The sequence below is a fragment of the Morone saxatilis genome, unplaced genomic scaffold (genome assembly GCF_004916995.1).
Source record: "Morone saxatilis isolate NCDOM2014 unplaced genomic scaffold, NCSU_SB_2.0 Contig11, whole genome shotgun sequence".
Taxonomy (NCBI): Eukaryota; Metazoa; Chordata; class Actinopteri; family Moronidae; genus Morone; species Morone saxatilis.
Window position 1 is genome coordinate 20,610,760 of NW_023339663.1, and position 17,474 is coordinate 20,628,233.

Consider the following 17,474-nt stretch of genomic DNA (forward strand, 5'->3'; position numbering starts at 1 on the left):
AACCCTGGGCTGCTGCAGCAAGGATTCAGCCTCGGTACATGGGATGCCAGCTCTACCCACTGAGCTAACCTGGCGCCTGCACGCAGTATCTATAACTGTGACCTTCAAACTGCAAGCATATCATCACTTCTGAGTTGATATGTTGAACTTGTTGGCAAACATTTGCTTTTTACACATACAGTTGACACAGAAAAGTTTTTTAATGTTTTACATTAATTTTAATGTTGTATTGTTTATTGCTTAGCAGGTAGTTTTGTAGTCATTTTTCTGAGCTTTTCCACTGAAAACGACTAGAAATGATGCTGACTGAACTAAAACAGTAAAGTTTCAGGCTATAAAACGGGCTAAAAACAGATGAGCTTACAGACACAAAAACACTGTCTAGAGCTGAGGGGAACTGCAGAGTCTGATAATAAATCTCTGTGGCTTCTGTGCCTTTCACATTATATCAGTTGACCTACAGTTAATATAAATGTTGATATATGCAGCTTTAATTTGGCTCTTTTAGTTCCATGGACTGACTTGTTGGCCACTTGCCAAAGCAAACACCATATTGCTGTAGGTTAATTAATCCATTACAGTAGATTTATTTATCAAGAAGCAGCGGTAATAATCCACAACCACAATTATTATTATTATTATTTTTTGCTATATATTTTGCTAAAAGTTTTTCTATCAGCCCTTTTCCCCTCTGTCTTGTTCTTTTTTTGCGCATTCAGTCTATCCTTCTTCACTCACCCTCTCTCTCAATCCTTTTTGGAAGTGCTGTGCAGCTGTGGCAATACGAAGGCACCTGCCCTGAATATGATGACGTCTGTGGCCTGAGTGAGTCATCGAGACCCTAAAGAGCTGCAGGGAAACTAGCGGGGCTGAATGACTGTACCCCACACACACACACACATAAAGCTCGGGATGAGGCAGCTCCAATCATCCAGCTGAACAACAGGCACAAAATGAGTCATATAAATCTCTGAGATAAGACACCGTGCAACGCTTTTGTATGTTTCCAGTCCTTTGACTTTCAAGTGTGATTACATGGTCGTAATAAAGCTCTTGACAAGGTGACAACTTTAATCAAGCTTCAAAGGGAATGGCATCATGTGGTGGCTACACACACACACACACAGACAAAAGAAGAAAAAAGTCAGTTAGTCAGAAGGCTTTGCTCAGAAGTTTTACATATTGACAGTCTTGTTAGGAGTGAAGAGTGTTGAAATATGAGCTGTTGACCAAGTGGTGCACATTGACTGTTATACTCATCTCTGCATCAATATAGAGTGAAGATTACTCATGGTTTTCACTATTACAAAGTCTCTGGAGATTTTCTACAGACATTCTTGAAACTGAATCCTGATGATCTCATAACGATTCAGGTAGCACCATCATCAGGTCCAATTTTTATCTGCCCAGTACTTTGGTTTATGACCAGATACCTGCCAAACTAATGACATTCCCATCAGTCTCAACAGTGCTTTGTTTTTTGTGCAAACCATGTATGAAGGCAAAGCTCCATTCATTCTTACGGAAGCTGCATGAAGCTCAAAGTGTGGTGGCTCTAGCCGTCACCATCTTGGCAGTCCTGACTCTGCCGGATCCTGGCTAATAAAAAATGAGCAAATAATGGAGCGTGGGTGGAGCTGAAACAGTCACCTGTGACGGCACCCACCTGTCACTCAAAACAGCGTATGTATAATTTTAAGCCTTAACTTGAAATTATAACGGGTGAGCAATATAAAAATGAACCCACCATAAAGTTCTCATGAACAGGTAAATTAGCCTTAGAGACTACTATAAAGTTAAGCATTTTAATATGAAGATTGATCACCTCTGTAGCCAGCCTCAAGTGGCCACTTGAGTAACTGCAGTTTTTGTTACTCCTGTGTTGGCTTCATTTGCCAGCCACAGAGGTAGCCGCTTGAGATAAAATTATTTAATCCTGCAGCTCTTCTAAACTTTCCAAATTTTATTGGACCAAATGGATCAAATTCTGATACTGAAATGAATCATTTTGAAGGGGTTTTGATGCTCAAAAAATCTTTACAGCAGCTTCCTGTGATGGATGGCATTGCTGTGAGCGTCGGCTACTATGTCAAACTGGCTTCAAAGCCCAGCACTCTTCCTGGGGGCTTGGTGACTACCAAATGTGCTAACACGCTAAAAGATGGTGACGATGGAATACATTACCTACGAAACATTGGAAAGTAGTCATTGTGACCTTGTTAGCATCCTGACGATAGCATTTAGCTAAAAGCACCACCGTGCCTAAGTACAGTCTCATGTCATTAGACAGAATTGTGGCTTAAATCCCAAGATTCAACCACTTAATTTGGGACAATAAAATCCCCAAAAGCATACTGCAGATGAATTTTAAAGTCACATCCTATTTGGATTATAAAGGCTAGATTAGATTCATCAGAGTGTTAAAGTCTGGTCACTACTTTACCCTGTTCCGTCAAAACAGGGTTTCAAAGACACAGCCCCATCCTGGTCCCTTGATATAAATGCTTCAGTAGTCTGGTGTCTGACTTTTATTGGATCGCTCTGTCACTGTTCCCCTGTGGTTATGGGAAATCGGCTCCAATTACCCAATCCTGTTCCAGTGGCAGGCGCCATATATAGTTGTGTATTGTGTGTGGTGGCAGAAAGCTGGTTATGCCAGACCCGACTGATGTTTTAATCAGAAATTGTCCAATTATGCCGTAAAAAACACAGACATTAACTCTGCCGCCACTACTGAGATTTTGCTGTAAGCAAAGTGTGGTTGGTATTCACTGCTGGAGCATTTACACAAAACTGTTTGAAGACAGGGAAGCAAACAAAAACAGGGGATATGGATGGGTTGAAGGAAGCTGATACATTCTTCAAACTCAAAACATTAATAACCCCTCATCAGATGCCAAACTCTGAATACTTCTTTTGACTACACAAAAGCTCTGAGCGCTGCTGTTTTAAGGATCTTTTCCAGGTCGCGGTGGCACAGAGCAGCTCTGGTTTGACTGCTGTCTCTTTTCATGCGTGGAATGATCAGACACACCTGTACAGTCACTGTAAAACTGGTGGCAGTAAAGGCCCTGTGATCTCAATAAAACACCAAACACCTGGGTCTGCTTAGCAACGAGTGCATACATGCATGCGTGTCAGTGATGGCACAGACACAGAGGAACACGCACACACACATTAGAGGCAATGAAAAAGCTGAATCCAAAGTCTGATTGTGTTTCTTTGTGGTTTTTCGTTTGTGCCCACCTTCACTTTGAAGACAGTGAAAACAAATGTGCAAATCTCAGATGTGAACATAATCCACAGACTTTGCTGAGTAAACCTGCTTCTCTGTGTGCAACCACTTCCGTTTTTTTTAATTATTCAAACATTTTTGGAGGAAGGAGGTAGTTGGTTTGAGCTCAGCCACTGTACTTTCCAGTCTGTGCAATCATTGGGAAGATTGTTTTGATTAAATCTTATCTTACATGGTGCTGCAGTGGGTTTTGTAGTCTGACCCAGGTTAACATAGTAGCTTTAAATCTAGTTGGACTCTCTTCTGCACAGCTGCAGTCTTTGTCCTTGGACCCAAGTTTGAGAAAACATGATACTAATTCTGTTATGCTTAACAGAGCAAAAGATAACGTCTCATCGCATTCCTTAAAAGAATAGTCTGACTGAAATATCAAGGTGGAGCAAGCAGCTAGTTAGCTTAGCTTAGCATGAAGACAAGAAATAGGGGGAAACAAGTAGCCTACCCTGGTACATAACCACCTGTAAAATGACAAATTGTTGCTTTAACACTTTACACATTAAACAAACCAGACAAAGCCAGGCTAGCTCCCTCTGTTTCCAGCCTCCATGCTATGCTAAGCTAACCGGCTGCTGGATCCAGCTTCATATTTACCGTACAGATATGAGAGTCGCATCAACTTTCCAACTCAGAAGTACTTAGTCTAACTAAGTATTTTTCAAAATGAACTATTGTTGTAAGATAAAAAATTGTGATTTACTTTATTTTTTCACGATTGTCTGTCATCTATGTGTTGCACAGGAAGACATCCTGACTACTAACAACGGCTTTCAGAGAGAGATGGAGTGATCTTAGGGCCCTACTGCCAACATGCTTCGCAAGTAACACACAGCCTTGAAATTCTTCCACCACTGAAGGCTTGAGTGTGGCTCAGTGCAACAATGTTAGGATACCTCTCAGGCTGTACTCCTACACACAAGTAGGCCCACTACAAATTTGTATCCAGCACGGTCATCACACAAGTTTTGTTTTTTTACCTGTTCAGTGAAATTTCAAAAAGAAACATTGATTCATAGTATTTTAAGATTTCTTTACATAGTATCTTAAACCAACATTTTACTTTTGAGTTTTACTTTCCTATGCAAGGGTCAGGGTGTTAACTGCTCTCATGACTCATAGCTACGGACCAATTCATGAAAACTACTACAAAATTACTTTAGGTTATTCTTCACATGGGATTGGAAACAAACAAATAATGTTTTCCTTTTATTATATTGAAATGGTGAATATTTAACTGTGAAGAATAAATTCTATGAATTTATAAGACACATTTTGTTTAATATAAAGTTTACTGCACATACATTACAGAAAAAAATACATTTCAATGAGGGTAGCAAACTTAAATTATATAACTGGTTTTAAATACAGTAAAGACATTGGCTTAATATTTTATCTTGCCTACAGAGCACAGTGGTATTAACTGTAATTTAGAGATCATGCTCATTTGCAAACTTCTCATGTGCTACTGGGAAACATCAATTATCTGATCTCTATTACAGCACAGGCAGCTAGATGCTGTCTTTCTTCAACCAGGTAGAACAAGCAAAACTACGTCATCATTTGACAAAGTGCACTGCAGTCTGACTTAATGAAACAACATGCTAACTTTTGCTGCCTCATTATTATAATGTTTAGGAGGTCATTAAAATAAATGAATTACTTAATAGGATTTTATTATTTGTTAATGCAAAAGTTCAGAACAATACAAATCAATTGTTAAATATTCTAATGAAGCAGACACAGTCCTTTCATTCTTCTTCTCAATTCAGCTTTTCTGAAGAATGGCTAAACAAGGATTTACATGACTTCCATGACTGTACTGTTTTTAACTCCTAAATGTTATATTTCCTGGAATATATTGAGATGCTACTCCTTACTGCAATCAACGATGGTGTAATAAAATATTTACTTTATGTATGTTTTCTGGACTTTGTAATGTTGGCCTTCATGTTGCACAACTAAAAACAGTTATTTGTACTTGTCCAAATTCTTATCCAGAAAAAGAAAATCAAAATTTTCAGCCTGTGAAAGAACACCATAAACGTGCTGTTGTGTTTGACACCAGGGAAAGCGTTAGTCTCACAGAAAAGGCGTTAGTGTGTCTAAGCCGATACCTTTCCCAAAAAAGTGTTTTCTCACTCTGCCAGATACGCCATCCTTGCCAGCTGAAATAACTGTGTGTGTGTGTGTGTATGTGTGTGTACAAGCACACTCAAATACAAACGTGCACATTACACACCCTTTCTAAGCCTCAGCCTTTGAGTTATTAGCACTGTCTTTGTGAAAACGTCACCATGTTTTTGCAGTGAAATGTGCAGTGATGTGTACTGCATTTATTGAATGCAGAAAAATACATTCATATGTGTTAACATATATGTGTAAAGATAGTAGCCTATATTGAATTAAAATATAAATTTAAACTTCAAGTAGAAAAAGGTTAACTCTTAATCACACATAAGGGTCAATGACAGGTATTTTTTTTCCTTTTCTTTTAGCAAGATGCTTCTCTTGTATCTGGATCATATTCAATTTGCTTCCTGTGTCGAACTGATTTTTCTTTACTTGATAGTGGCATCTAAAATGATTAAAATATATAAAGAAAGAGGTTTAACATGGGAATAACATCTTTAACTTAAATTAATAAACATTTGAGAAATGTATTAGATAATCTTAGAGTTTTAAATAACATTATTTATTTCATATAGTGTCATTTTGCACCTAATTTCAAATTAAACATGCTTTTATTTGGGCACATGTGTTAGCCACTCTTTACTGCAAAAATAAATAAAGAATTTTACATTTGTAAAGAATTTTACATTTGTTATACCACCTAACATGGAAAGTGTACCGGCCAACCTCTGAGTTGAAAATAGCTCTTTTTTTTTCAAATTTGAAGATCTAGAAACTTTTTTACTCAGCCATAAAGGTCACTTGGGGCCCTCTGGTTGCAATATTCTGTTAACTCTTATAACGTGTTCACTTAAAAATAAAAGCCCTATGGTTGTGCCCACATGACATTTAACATACAAATTGTTGGACAAAAGTTTTTCAGCTTTAAAATTATTGGTATTTGTAAATTGTAAATGTAAATTTGGTTTATTTAAACGGTTTCAAACATAGACTCATGCCATGGTATTTTACTTTGAATTTATCACCATTAAAATATGATTTTTATTTCTTTTTTTAGTGAGTTCACTTGTACAGAGCGCTGCGTTGCCTGAGATTTTGGGGCGTTCGAACTACCAAAACATGAATAATATTTATTATTTTAATGTACTTGTATTCAAACTCAATAGGTTTTATATAATGTGTGTCAAGAATCTGTTAAATTATTTTAAAAGGAAATAATACACACAAAAATATACATGTCATTACAGTTGTATGGTATTGTAGTTCTACTTAGCTTCCTTGGCTACAGTAAGCTAACATTAGCACTCACCTGCCAGGAACTTTAGTTATCACTATACAGAAAAAAATGTCACAAACACTGAGTGAAGACCCAGAAAACGTCCTGCTTCTTCTTAAGTTTCCAGTTGACTCAGTTTCTTGAAACTTCTCCTGTACTGCCCTACTGCACGTGTGCAACGCTGAGCTCAGCTTTCTTTCCAGGAACACAAAGTTACAAGTCCAGTTTAAGTGAACTTTTATACCTCGGAAAAAATTACTCACATTTACACGAGTTGAATCAACAGGATAGGGAGAAATAAGTTCACACACACAGTTCACAGTACACTTATATCATTTTAGTTAAGAATAAGTAAGTATAAGATGGCACTGAATGTCATAAAACAAATTATAATTTAAAGGTCCAGTGTGTAGAATTTAGTGGCATCTAGTGGTGTAGTTGCAGATCGCAACTCCGTCGCTTCACCCTGCCCTTTTCAAGCACAGTGGGTCTGCGCAAAAAATGTGTACGCCTCTACCTATAACCAGTGTTACTGGATACCATAAACATGGTTTATCAACAAGGTAGACTCCATGGAAGACGACCTTTAATACATGTTTTCTGCTTAAGGGTATTTTTTATTATTCACATGCAGAGCCTAATGCAGACAAAATGTCTTGTTAGCTCTCCACATTTAAACTTACATCCGTTCGAGCCATATGTACCCATGTAAGGACATATTGTTTTTCATTGACCATTATCTTTTTCTCCACAAAACTGTGATTTAATTTGTATTATTCAACTTGACATTGTGCACCGATTACAACACACTCCGCTCTGCATTAAATGAAGGGAAACATTAGGGACAATAGCACAGTGTGAACAAACTGCTTGTTACCAGTTGCAGGTGCTCTGGGAATCACTGACCTCAGGTGTGAAACGTCACTCCCAGGGGGTCGGTGTGCATTAGCGGTTTCCCATGCAGCAGATGGCAAACCACAGACAATGAGTGGATGAGACAGACGAGCCAGGTAAAGAAAAGGGATGGGCTGAAGTGAGTTAATCTCCCACTGCTTGGCTGTTGGGGGGGCGACTTCAAACCTACATGCATCTGTGGGTGCAGGGAAGGACAGCTGTTTTAAGTACTATTACACATCATGTTGTCATCTCTGGAGCTGAATTTCAGATATACTTTGGTGGAATATGAGGTTTATTTGACTGTAGATTTACATGGTTATCAGAAGGATACAGGATTTTTCCAAATCTCAGATTCATGGAAGTGCACGGCGTGAAGATTCAGCACCACCTGTTCTCTGCTGACCTCCAGTTACCCCTCCCCCACCTGTTATGTACTTTCATTCAGGGAGTAGCTTAGTAATTTAACTAAATAGGCTTACTTGTCAGACTCAACTGCTTTGCCAACCTCCACCATCTCTTGTGCGCTTTCTCACAGTTATGCAAACACTTAAGTTGCTTGGATTTGCCATCATTCAGCTTAGTCATGTTTGCCGCTGTGTGAGACGCATACATTCAACATGTTTCTTAACAGGTAACAGCTCTACCCACCAGTGGATTCAGTGTCCGTTTTATCTGTTTCTGTTGTTTAAATGTTGGACCTTGACGAACAAGAAAAAGGAAAGTTGGACAGACTGTCAAAAACGCATTGAATAAGCCCTTTAACTCCTCGGGATAAGCATCTTTCCTGTCAAGGATTATTTGCAAACTGACCCACATTGTGACTGTTGCTTGTTTTTACTTTCTTATGTTTTTCTTTATCTCTTTATGACGTTCACCAAACAATTTAGTATTTGACAAAAAAACAAAAAAAAACTAGATATCTATTGTTTGTTCAAATATTTACATTTACACATTATTTAGCTAACTATTGAATATGGCTGCTCCCATAAGCCTACACTAAAATCATTTGCCATTAAATAGATAATTAATTCATTCATTGAATTCATTGCTTGCTTGTGATACAAGGATACTAGGACATTTATCATCAAGAGTTTGTACAACAATCTACATTGTAGTAATGCATCTAAATTTTGACCTTGTGATTTGGTGATAATTACAGGGCCATTATAAATCATTGAAACTATATTAACATTGTTATTACTGGGTTTTAACAGTGACTGTCTTTTCCCTGAACAATAGCATTTAATGAAGCTTACATGCAGTGTGGCCTATCAGAGTGAATGTAAAGCACATGCATAAGATGAACTGGACACCCTTACTAAGTACATACATACAGACAACATACACTAAAATTATGACTGACAGACGTCCCTGCTTACTAAGATGTTAACACTGTCTTTTTTGTTCATTATATATAAAATTGTTTAATACTTAATATTAGTACACTCTGTTGTATCTGGAAAAAAGCTACGTTTTATTTTTATGAATTGGATGGATGTCTTGGCAGAGCCTACTGTCTGTAGCAAAAGTGCAGAATATCTTTTTACTACTTCATCGTAAATAAATTAACTCATTGTGGACTGTCCACAGTGTATTAAAACTTGCTTTGTAATTAATAATCCACAGGTACCAGTCCAACCTACATTTTTTTAAATCAATTTTATCATTTAATTGGTAGACATTGCCACTTGTTACTCTTGTGCTATGGGTTTGAGATATAAACAATATATCTAACAGGCCACATTTGCACCTTGCCATGTCTTGTTAATTAATAGAACATTGTCCAATTATGTGTTGGTTTATTAAACACACAAGCTGTCACATTTTATTAAAACATGCTTTGCTGGACTTTTGCACTGGAGGAAAGAAGGAGAACGTGTGTTTTTTTTTTATTTTTTCAGTAACTGTTCATTGTTTGAGTTTAAAGTAGTATATATATTAGGCTATATTAAAAGATTCATAGTTATGTTATTGTTTTTATTATAACATACATATTATTATATTAGTTGCCTATTTACACCGATCGAGCAAAACTTAGGACCTGATATAGTCAAACATTCTCTCTCCTTTTAGCTTTGTTTGGCTCTCCTCTAAGAAAAATACCTGCCTTTTTTGTAGCTAAATGCTTCACTATGTTCACCAACTAGTCACTAACATTGTCAGCTGGTGGATGTTGGGGTAGCATCTCGCTGCTGCTGGAAATGAGGTTGGTGAGATTGGTGAGACAAACCAAAACAGTTGTGGGCCATAAAAACCAAAACAATGAGCTGAATGATGCTAAAACTCTGCAGAGCTGAGCAGAACTGCAGAGTCGGGTGATAATCATTTGTTAGTTTGTGCTTATGAGTGCCCCCTTTCACATTACACATAGTCATTTGACCCTTTGTATATATATACAAACAAATATTGGTGCAGCTTTAATGTGAAAGAATGCAGATATAAAATACAGTAATCCTACAGGTTATTTGTCTTTTGACAAACAAAAAAAAATCTTAAAACACTAGAAAAGAAAAACGTATGACAGACTGCTCTAGATATTATACATGCTCTTTTACTGACAAGAGTACAAATACACTGAACTACAGTCCTTGCTGTGCTCACACAGCCTTCACTTCACGGTGCTGTTGTCGCCGTGGCCCCTCCCACGCCGTGACGTTTCAGGGAGAGTGTTGAGCTGAGAGAGGAAAGCAGCTTTAATTGCTGGGCAGAGAGAAAAGCCAGCGATGGCTTCGCTCAGGCAGGAGCACCAGTATGGGCTCTCCTGTGGAAAAAATAACAAAAACAGCTCCAACGGGACGCTGTTCCATGTCAAGCTCACGGACACAGCTATCAGGGCGCTGGAGGCTTACCAAAACCTCAAGGTAACTTTTCCTTATGTGTGTGTGTGTGTGCGCGCGCGTGTTTGGAGATAAATTCACTGTCAAAGTGTCGCTGAAGCCTTTTCTTTTTTTTCCTTTTTAAATTGTTTCACAGTTGTGTTTGGTTAAATTCTACTATTCTGCTGCTTTTATTTATTTAGCTTATTCTGTTTTTTAGGTAACGTCGGTGGTTGTTTAGTAGCTATAGATAAATAAATGGGAGTCGTTCAAAGTAGTTTACAATTACTTCTGACTGCGTTACGCCTGAATCAGTTGGCTACATGGCGGCATAGCATACCAGGGCTGAACCCAGTGATTGTCGGGAAAGACGAGCCCGTCAGCTGTCTGCTGGGAAACCTTCTTTGAGCTTCAAAGTGAACCACAGTGGCAGTCTGCCTAGTTATCTAATTGACAAGTAGTTTGTCTCATAATTAGCTCCAGTGGAGACCATTAACAGCACACAGGCGTTACAGAGTGTGTAACTTTAACTAACATTTAAACACAGCATCAGTAGATTGCAGGTCTCTCTAAATATGTGCAACTATGACACAATAAATGTCTGTTTTTCTTTCCTTCTTTCTTTCTCTCACCTCAGGGATCTTTACCAAGTGAACCATCGATTTGTTTCAAAGGAAACCAAGGGGTAAGTTACATTAGGCGTAATCTTGTTATAAATCCAATCTATCAATAAAGAACAAGCAGATAAAGTGGCAGATGCCTATCACCTTTCAAACCTTTTATCTGTAAGCGAACCACAACGCTCTAGCTAAGTTGTTTAAATGAACTGAACTGCATTGTGGGGTGGCAAAATAAAGAGGGCAACATAAAACATTTAAAAAACGTTTTTTTTTTTTAAAACAAGAACGTTTGCCGAGTTACTTTCTCTACAACTACAGAGAAGCTTTTGTTCATTACACGTTGCCGTTGACTCACACGTCCCACCGTACTGCAGCTCAGATGGAAGCTTATAGCCGGCCGTCTCCAGCAGATAGGAGGCATGCAGGTTACTGGGTCAGGCTGGTGACTGTGGAGAGGCTTTGTTAGGTCAGCGAGCAGCGCTGAGAGAAGGACAGGAGGGAGGGAGGCAGGGAGAAGAGCGCACACACACTGACAGAGCAGGGGAGAGGAGTTATCATAAGTCAAATGAGGAGCCTTCAGTGACACGAGATTAGCTTTGTGCGCCGTGTGGGTGTGTATTCACTGTAGGTAATACACTTAGACACTAATACATACAGTAATACTCTTGTGCTCTTGTAACTGAATCATAATCTGCAGTGTGCAGCCTGAACTATGTGTGTTTTGACTTGAAGTCGGGAGCAGCTGTGTCCTTGGGGAATTCTTTACTTTTCAGCCTAATTGCATGGGCTGGTTGGAAAGAGTTGCAACCCCCTTCCTGCCATGATAAGATGAGCTGAGTGGTGGTGAGTTTTGTAAGGAGGCTTGTGTGGTTAACAGACCTGTAAGTGTGTGTGGTGTTGGAGTGTGTGTTGCTCCTGCTTAGTCTGAATTTGAGGTACATTTTAAAAATGAGTAACTAAAAGGGTGTTGAAAACTGCCTTTTCCATTTTTCATAAATCTTCATTTTTGTCAATTTATTTGAGGGAAGTCAAATTTATTTTTACTTCCCGTCCATTTCTGTAAAGTTACACATTCATCTCCTGCACACGCTGTTGCGATACCACAGGGCGGTTCTGCCTGAGAAGCAGTTCTCTGCTCTGGGTCAAGTGTTGGAGGTGAGGGAATAGTCGGTCAGCTGCTGATTCTTTTTGGACTGTTTTGATCTCACGACTGCAACTCCAACAAGGCAGGAACATGTGTGCCATTAAATTCGAAGAAAAAAGCTTCACAGCTCACACGTTAAGCTGTGGGACTGAGTTTGTGCTGAGAAGTAGTTCGTCCCGTTTTATCTGAGAAACTATTGTACCTGTAACATGTAAGTGTTTTTACCCCACCAAAGAGGGATACGCCCAAAAGAATGAAACTGATTAAACAGCCTGGGCCTGTATCGGAGTTTTTACATCTCAGCCCATCCTTGGACCACTGCTGTTATTGTGATGACTGAAGGATTGCAGGGAATTTAACACCCCTCCCTGTATGTGGCACAGACAGCTAAAGTTATTAGCCAAATGAATGTTTAGAGGTAATTACAGGAGCCGTAATGCTCCTGATTACAGCATGAGGCATCATGACTTCAGTTTGCATTAGCTTTCTCTGTCTGCCTGACTCAGACATTCATGAACGTGTGTGCGTGTGTGTGCGTGTGTGTGTGTGCGCGTGTGTAGCGCTGGCACACTTTTGCTGCAGTAATAGCTAGGCAGATGACATGAACTCTGGCCTGCTAATTTTCCTGTTCCCATTCCCAGGTTGGAGTCCCACTTTTCCTCTGTGTGTGATGAAAGAGAAAACACACTCATGCTGAAGTGGTGTGTATGAGTGGTAGGCTGCATACTGTGCATGTATGCATGTGGTTAAATATGTTAAATTTGTTTGCTGTTTTTTTAATGTGTGTGTGTTAAGGCTGTGTCCGGCGTGGCCTGAAGACATGATTTATTCATGTCCCACCCCCCTTTTTTTCCTGTCCTGCCCCCTCTGCCCATTGTGCAGCAGTCTTTAGTCTGGCAGAACCAGAGTGGATCCCCTAAGGACCCTCCGTGTGTGGTGTGTGCTTGTTTGTTTGGTTTGCCTTTGCTATTGGTTGCAGTTTTTTTTTGTGTGTGTGTGTGTGTTTAGGCTGCCTATGCTAAGATCCCCAGAGCCCCCCTCTGATTGTGTGTTGTCTCCACTAATTTGAATAACAATGAGTGGGGGAATGCAGGCTGCGTGTTGTCACCCTCTTTGGATCACCCAAAATGAATCGAGTACAGTCGGTCCAGATGTGTCGCGGCCTGCCCCGAGGGTTTGTTTGTACCCGACATGATAGAGACCTCCCTGCTGTGGATCTAATGGAGTGGAGCAAAACAACATCTTCCATCATGAACATTTAGCTATTTAACCATTCGAAAAGTCTAGACCTTTTACCGCTGACTTCCATCGCATTCTAAACTGAGTGATCAAATATGCAGGTATAAAAAGTGGCTGGTTATCTGAATGATTGCACTATGAAGCACTTTAAAATTGCACTCTTAATTTGTGCATGAATCATCTTGAAACATCAAATTAAAAACACATGGAGAAAAGCTGTAGGGCAGTTAAGAATGTGAGCATACTTTCATTTTGCAAAAGAGCTTTCACTGCAGTAATCTCTTCAGTATACTATATATGGATGTTGTTACTTGTTATAAATATGGTGTTTTGTCTTTTCCCTCAGATCACGTTAATCAGCGTGCGCCCACAAAGGGGAGATTGTTGAGGGATTATGATGTTTTAAACACTGGTGGTTATAACTTGCTACTTTTTCTGAAAAGCCAGGAATGAAAATCCTGCGCACCGACCGGATTACATATTTATTTAGCCAGCGTGTGTGTGTGCGAGAGGAAGACAAGCGGCCCTCTGAGATCCAGTAGCAGCAGCTCTGGAAAAATGTGTTCTCTGTCTACGATTAAGCAGCTCGGAGATATGGAGCACATCTTGGCTCACTGAGGAACGTGCCCCGTCTAATTCCCTCATGAGAAAATCCACACCATAAGCTAATGAGGCATAAAAGGGCACTTGTTTCACCCCCCCCCTGCACTTGTGTCATGGTATGGCCCTGCGTGTCTAGAAAGATAGCATTCTGTGGAAGATCCAACCTAGCTTGGGGGTCGGGGGAGACTGAAGGAGGGGCTTTTGTCAGGCACAGTGACCCACAATTTGTTGAAGTTGACAGTCCGGCCCTCAGGCACCTGCCAGAGACGTATCGTTCTTGGCATTGGAAGGGGGAAACCTCGGGGGATGCTTGTGGCACAGCACCCTTCCTATCCTCCCTCCTCCTCCTCTTCCTCCTTCATACCCAGCCTCCGCGCCCCATGTACTACACTCGCAGCTCTGGCAGCAGCTCTGTCCCTCTGTGAAATTGCAAATGAAAAGGAGTGGAAGGTGATTACAGGCTGGTGCTTGATTACATGCACTGTCTCCCACTCAAGGCAGCCACATTAATCACCCAGTGCCAGCATGTGGAGCTCAGCTAGAGAGAAGACACCACGTCGCTCGGAGCGCTGACTGATCGACTGTGGGATCGTAAACATGCGCAGAAACACACAAGAAAATCTCTAGTTTCTCTCTTTGTACGTCCCTCTGCGCCCGGGTCCCTTGTTCCTCCACTCAGCCAGAGACACAGACGCACATTGTGTTTTGTATCGCTGTCCTCCATTGTGGAGGGGACTCGTCTTAAATGGCATGTGTCAACTTGTGGCCCTGGGAACGATTTGGCTCTTTTGTTTGCGATGAGATGATGAGAGAAGTAGTGTTTACTGAAGTGTGGTGAGGATGAGGGTGGTAGCTGGCTGGCCGTCTGAGTGAGTGAGTGTGTGTGTGTGTGTGTGTCTCACTCGGATTAGCCGATCAATCGATCAATAGATGGATGCTTCCTGTCTGACCATGTGACCTGTGTGTAGGACACGTACCGGCGCCGGCAGGTGCAGCGCTCGGTGACTCGGCAGATGTCGTTCGACCTGACGAAGCTGATGGTGACGGAGGATTGGTTCAGCGACATCAGCCCACAGACGGAGAGGAGCTGGCTCAACATCGTCTGCCGTCACAGTCCAATCAATCAATCAGCTGATCACAGGGATCAATATCAGCACTGACATTTCAATTTCAATTTTTCTATTTCAGTTTTATTTGTATAGCGCCAATTCATAACAGAAGTTATCTCAGGACACTTTTCAAATTAGAGCAGGTCTAGACCGAACTCCTTATAACATTTACAGAGACCCAACAGTACCACCTGATATTGATCAGCTGTCACTCACACCGGACTGATCCACATCGAGGTCTTCATCAGTGTCGTTAAAAACTCCTTCATCAGTTCCAAAGTCATTATTTATAACCAGATATCTACAGACAGATACAGCACAGGAACAAACAAACAAACAAACAAACAAACAAACACTTTGTTCAGTTCCTGTCAGGATGAATTAGACTTAATTACAGTTTAATATTAGAGTCTGATATCAGATCCACATTAACGGTTCACGATTATTTCAGACAAATTATCTTTAATAATCTTTAATTTCTCAAAATACATTTTATTGTTTAAATAAAATAATTAATTATTTTATAACCTTCGTATCTGCGTCCATCTTCTCTCACTCTCCGGTTTCAGTTTCCTGATTTTATTTTAAGTTTACGTCAATAAGTTGCCTCATTTTAACAACGCCGCCACGTTCCCCGATACAGCTACTGACACCTGTGGCGTGTAGCCGGCGCCCTCTGCAGTTTAAGAAGAGAAACACGACTCCGAGCTCTGAACATCTGATCCAAACATCCACAGATTGATTTTATTATTACTGTCAGTCTGTGATGTAACTTCCTCTTCCTGCAGGCCGTCTGCTGCGAGCCAATCAGATCAGCTTTAACTGGGACCGCCTGGCGTCCTGGATCAATCTGACGGAGCAGTGGCCCTACAGGACGTCCTGGCTCATCCTGTACCTGGAGGAGACCGACGGGGTCCCGGACCAGGCCACGCTCAAGACCATCTACGAGAGGTCAGAGGTTGTCTGCGATACGATCGATCTGATCCTGTGATCGATCAGAATGATCAGAGTATTTTCTCTCTCAGGGTGTCCAAGAACATCCCGACCACCAAAGACGTGGAGCCTCTGCTGGAGATCGACGGAGACGTGCGCAGCTTCGAGGTCTTCCTGTCGTCACGAACGCCGGTCCTGACGGCCCGAGACATCCGGACCTTCCTGCCCTGCACCGTGAACCTGGACCCCAAACTGAGGGAGATCATAGCAGGTACTGCGAGTACTACTGCGAGTACTACTGCGAGTACTACTGCGATGTATACTCGGTACTATGACCGGGGAGTAGACTGCGAGTACTACTGCGAATACTACTGCGAATGACTACTTGCGAGTACTACTGCTTGAGTACCTACTGCGATATCTTACTGCGAAATACTACTGCGAGCTACTACTGCGGAGTACTACTGCGAGTACGTACTGCCGAATACTACTGGCGAAATCCTACTGCGAGTACTAACTTGCGAGTACTACTGCGAGTTCTACGGGCGAGGTACCTACTGCGGTACTACTGCGAGTAACTATGCGAATACTACTGCGAGACACGTACTGCGAGTACTACAGCGATACTACTGGCGAATATACGGCGAATACTACTGGCGAGAACACGTGCAGCGAGCCACTACAGCAAAGTACTAGGAAGCATACAGCGAGCACTCAGCGAGACGAGTAACACTGGGCGAGTACTACTGCGAATACTACTGCTGTAGGCTCCGCCAATACCTACAGGAGGTACTACTGCGAGTAACTACGGTGAGCACTCAGCGAGCACCTACAGCGAGTACTACTGCCGAGGTACCTACTGCGAGACTCTGCTGAGCTACTACAGCCGAGTACTACTGCGAATACTACTGCGAGCCACTACAGCGAGCACCTTAGCAGCGAGTAACTACTGCCCCGAGTACTACTTGGCGGCACTGACTGCGAGTACGTACTGCGAGCCACTTACATGGCAGTATACAGCCGAGTACTAACTGCCGATACGTACTGCGAGTCACTAACAGGCGAGCCACATACAGGCGAGTACTACAGCCCGAGTTACTACAGCAAGCACTACAGCGGAGTACTACAGCGAGCACTACAGCGGAGCACACAGCAAGCACTACAGCAAAGAGTATTTTTTTTTTTTTTTTTTTTTTTTCTACAGCGAGCCAGCTACAGCGAGTAACAGCTGGCGAGTACTACTGCGAATACTACTGCTGTACTCAAAGCAATACCACAGGCCGGAGTACTAGCGCGAGGTACTCTGCGAGTAACTAATGCGAGCACTACCAGCTTAGCACTACTGCGGAGCTACTACGCGAGCACTACAGCAGTATGAATGAGTTTAGTCTTTCTGTTCGATGGACTTTGGCCAT

The 17,474-nt window shown here is 41.3% G+C and overlaps 1 protein-coding gene across 1 annotated transcript in view; it reads left to right on the plus strand.

The window, feature by feature from the left end:
* Positions 1–8,573: 8,573 nt before the first annotated feature.
* The window catches only part of LOC118321107 (RNA polymerase II elongation factor ELL-like), a gene marked incomplete in the record, with an annotated part of 28,926 nt that continues 20,025 nt past the window's right edge, over positions 8,574–17,474 (plus strand). Inside the window, 2 exon segments of the mRNA XM_035652299.1 lie at positions 8,574–10,456; positions 11,049–11,096. Coding sequence (XP_035508192.1) covers positions 10,319–10,456; positions 11,049–11,096 — 186 coding nt within the window.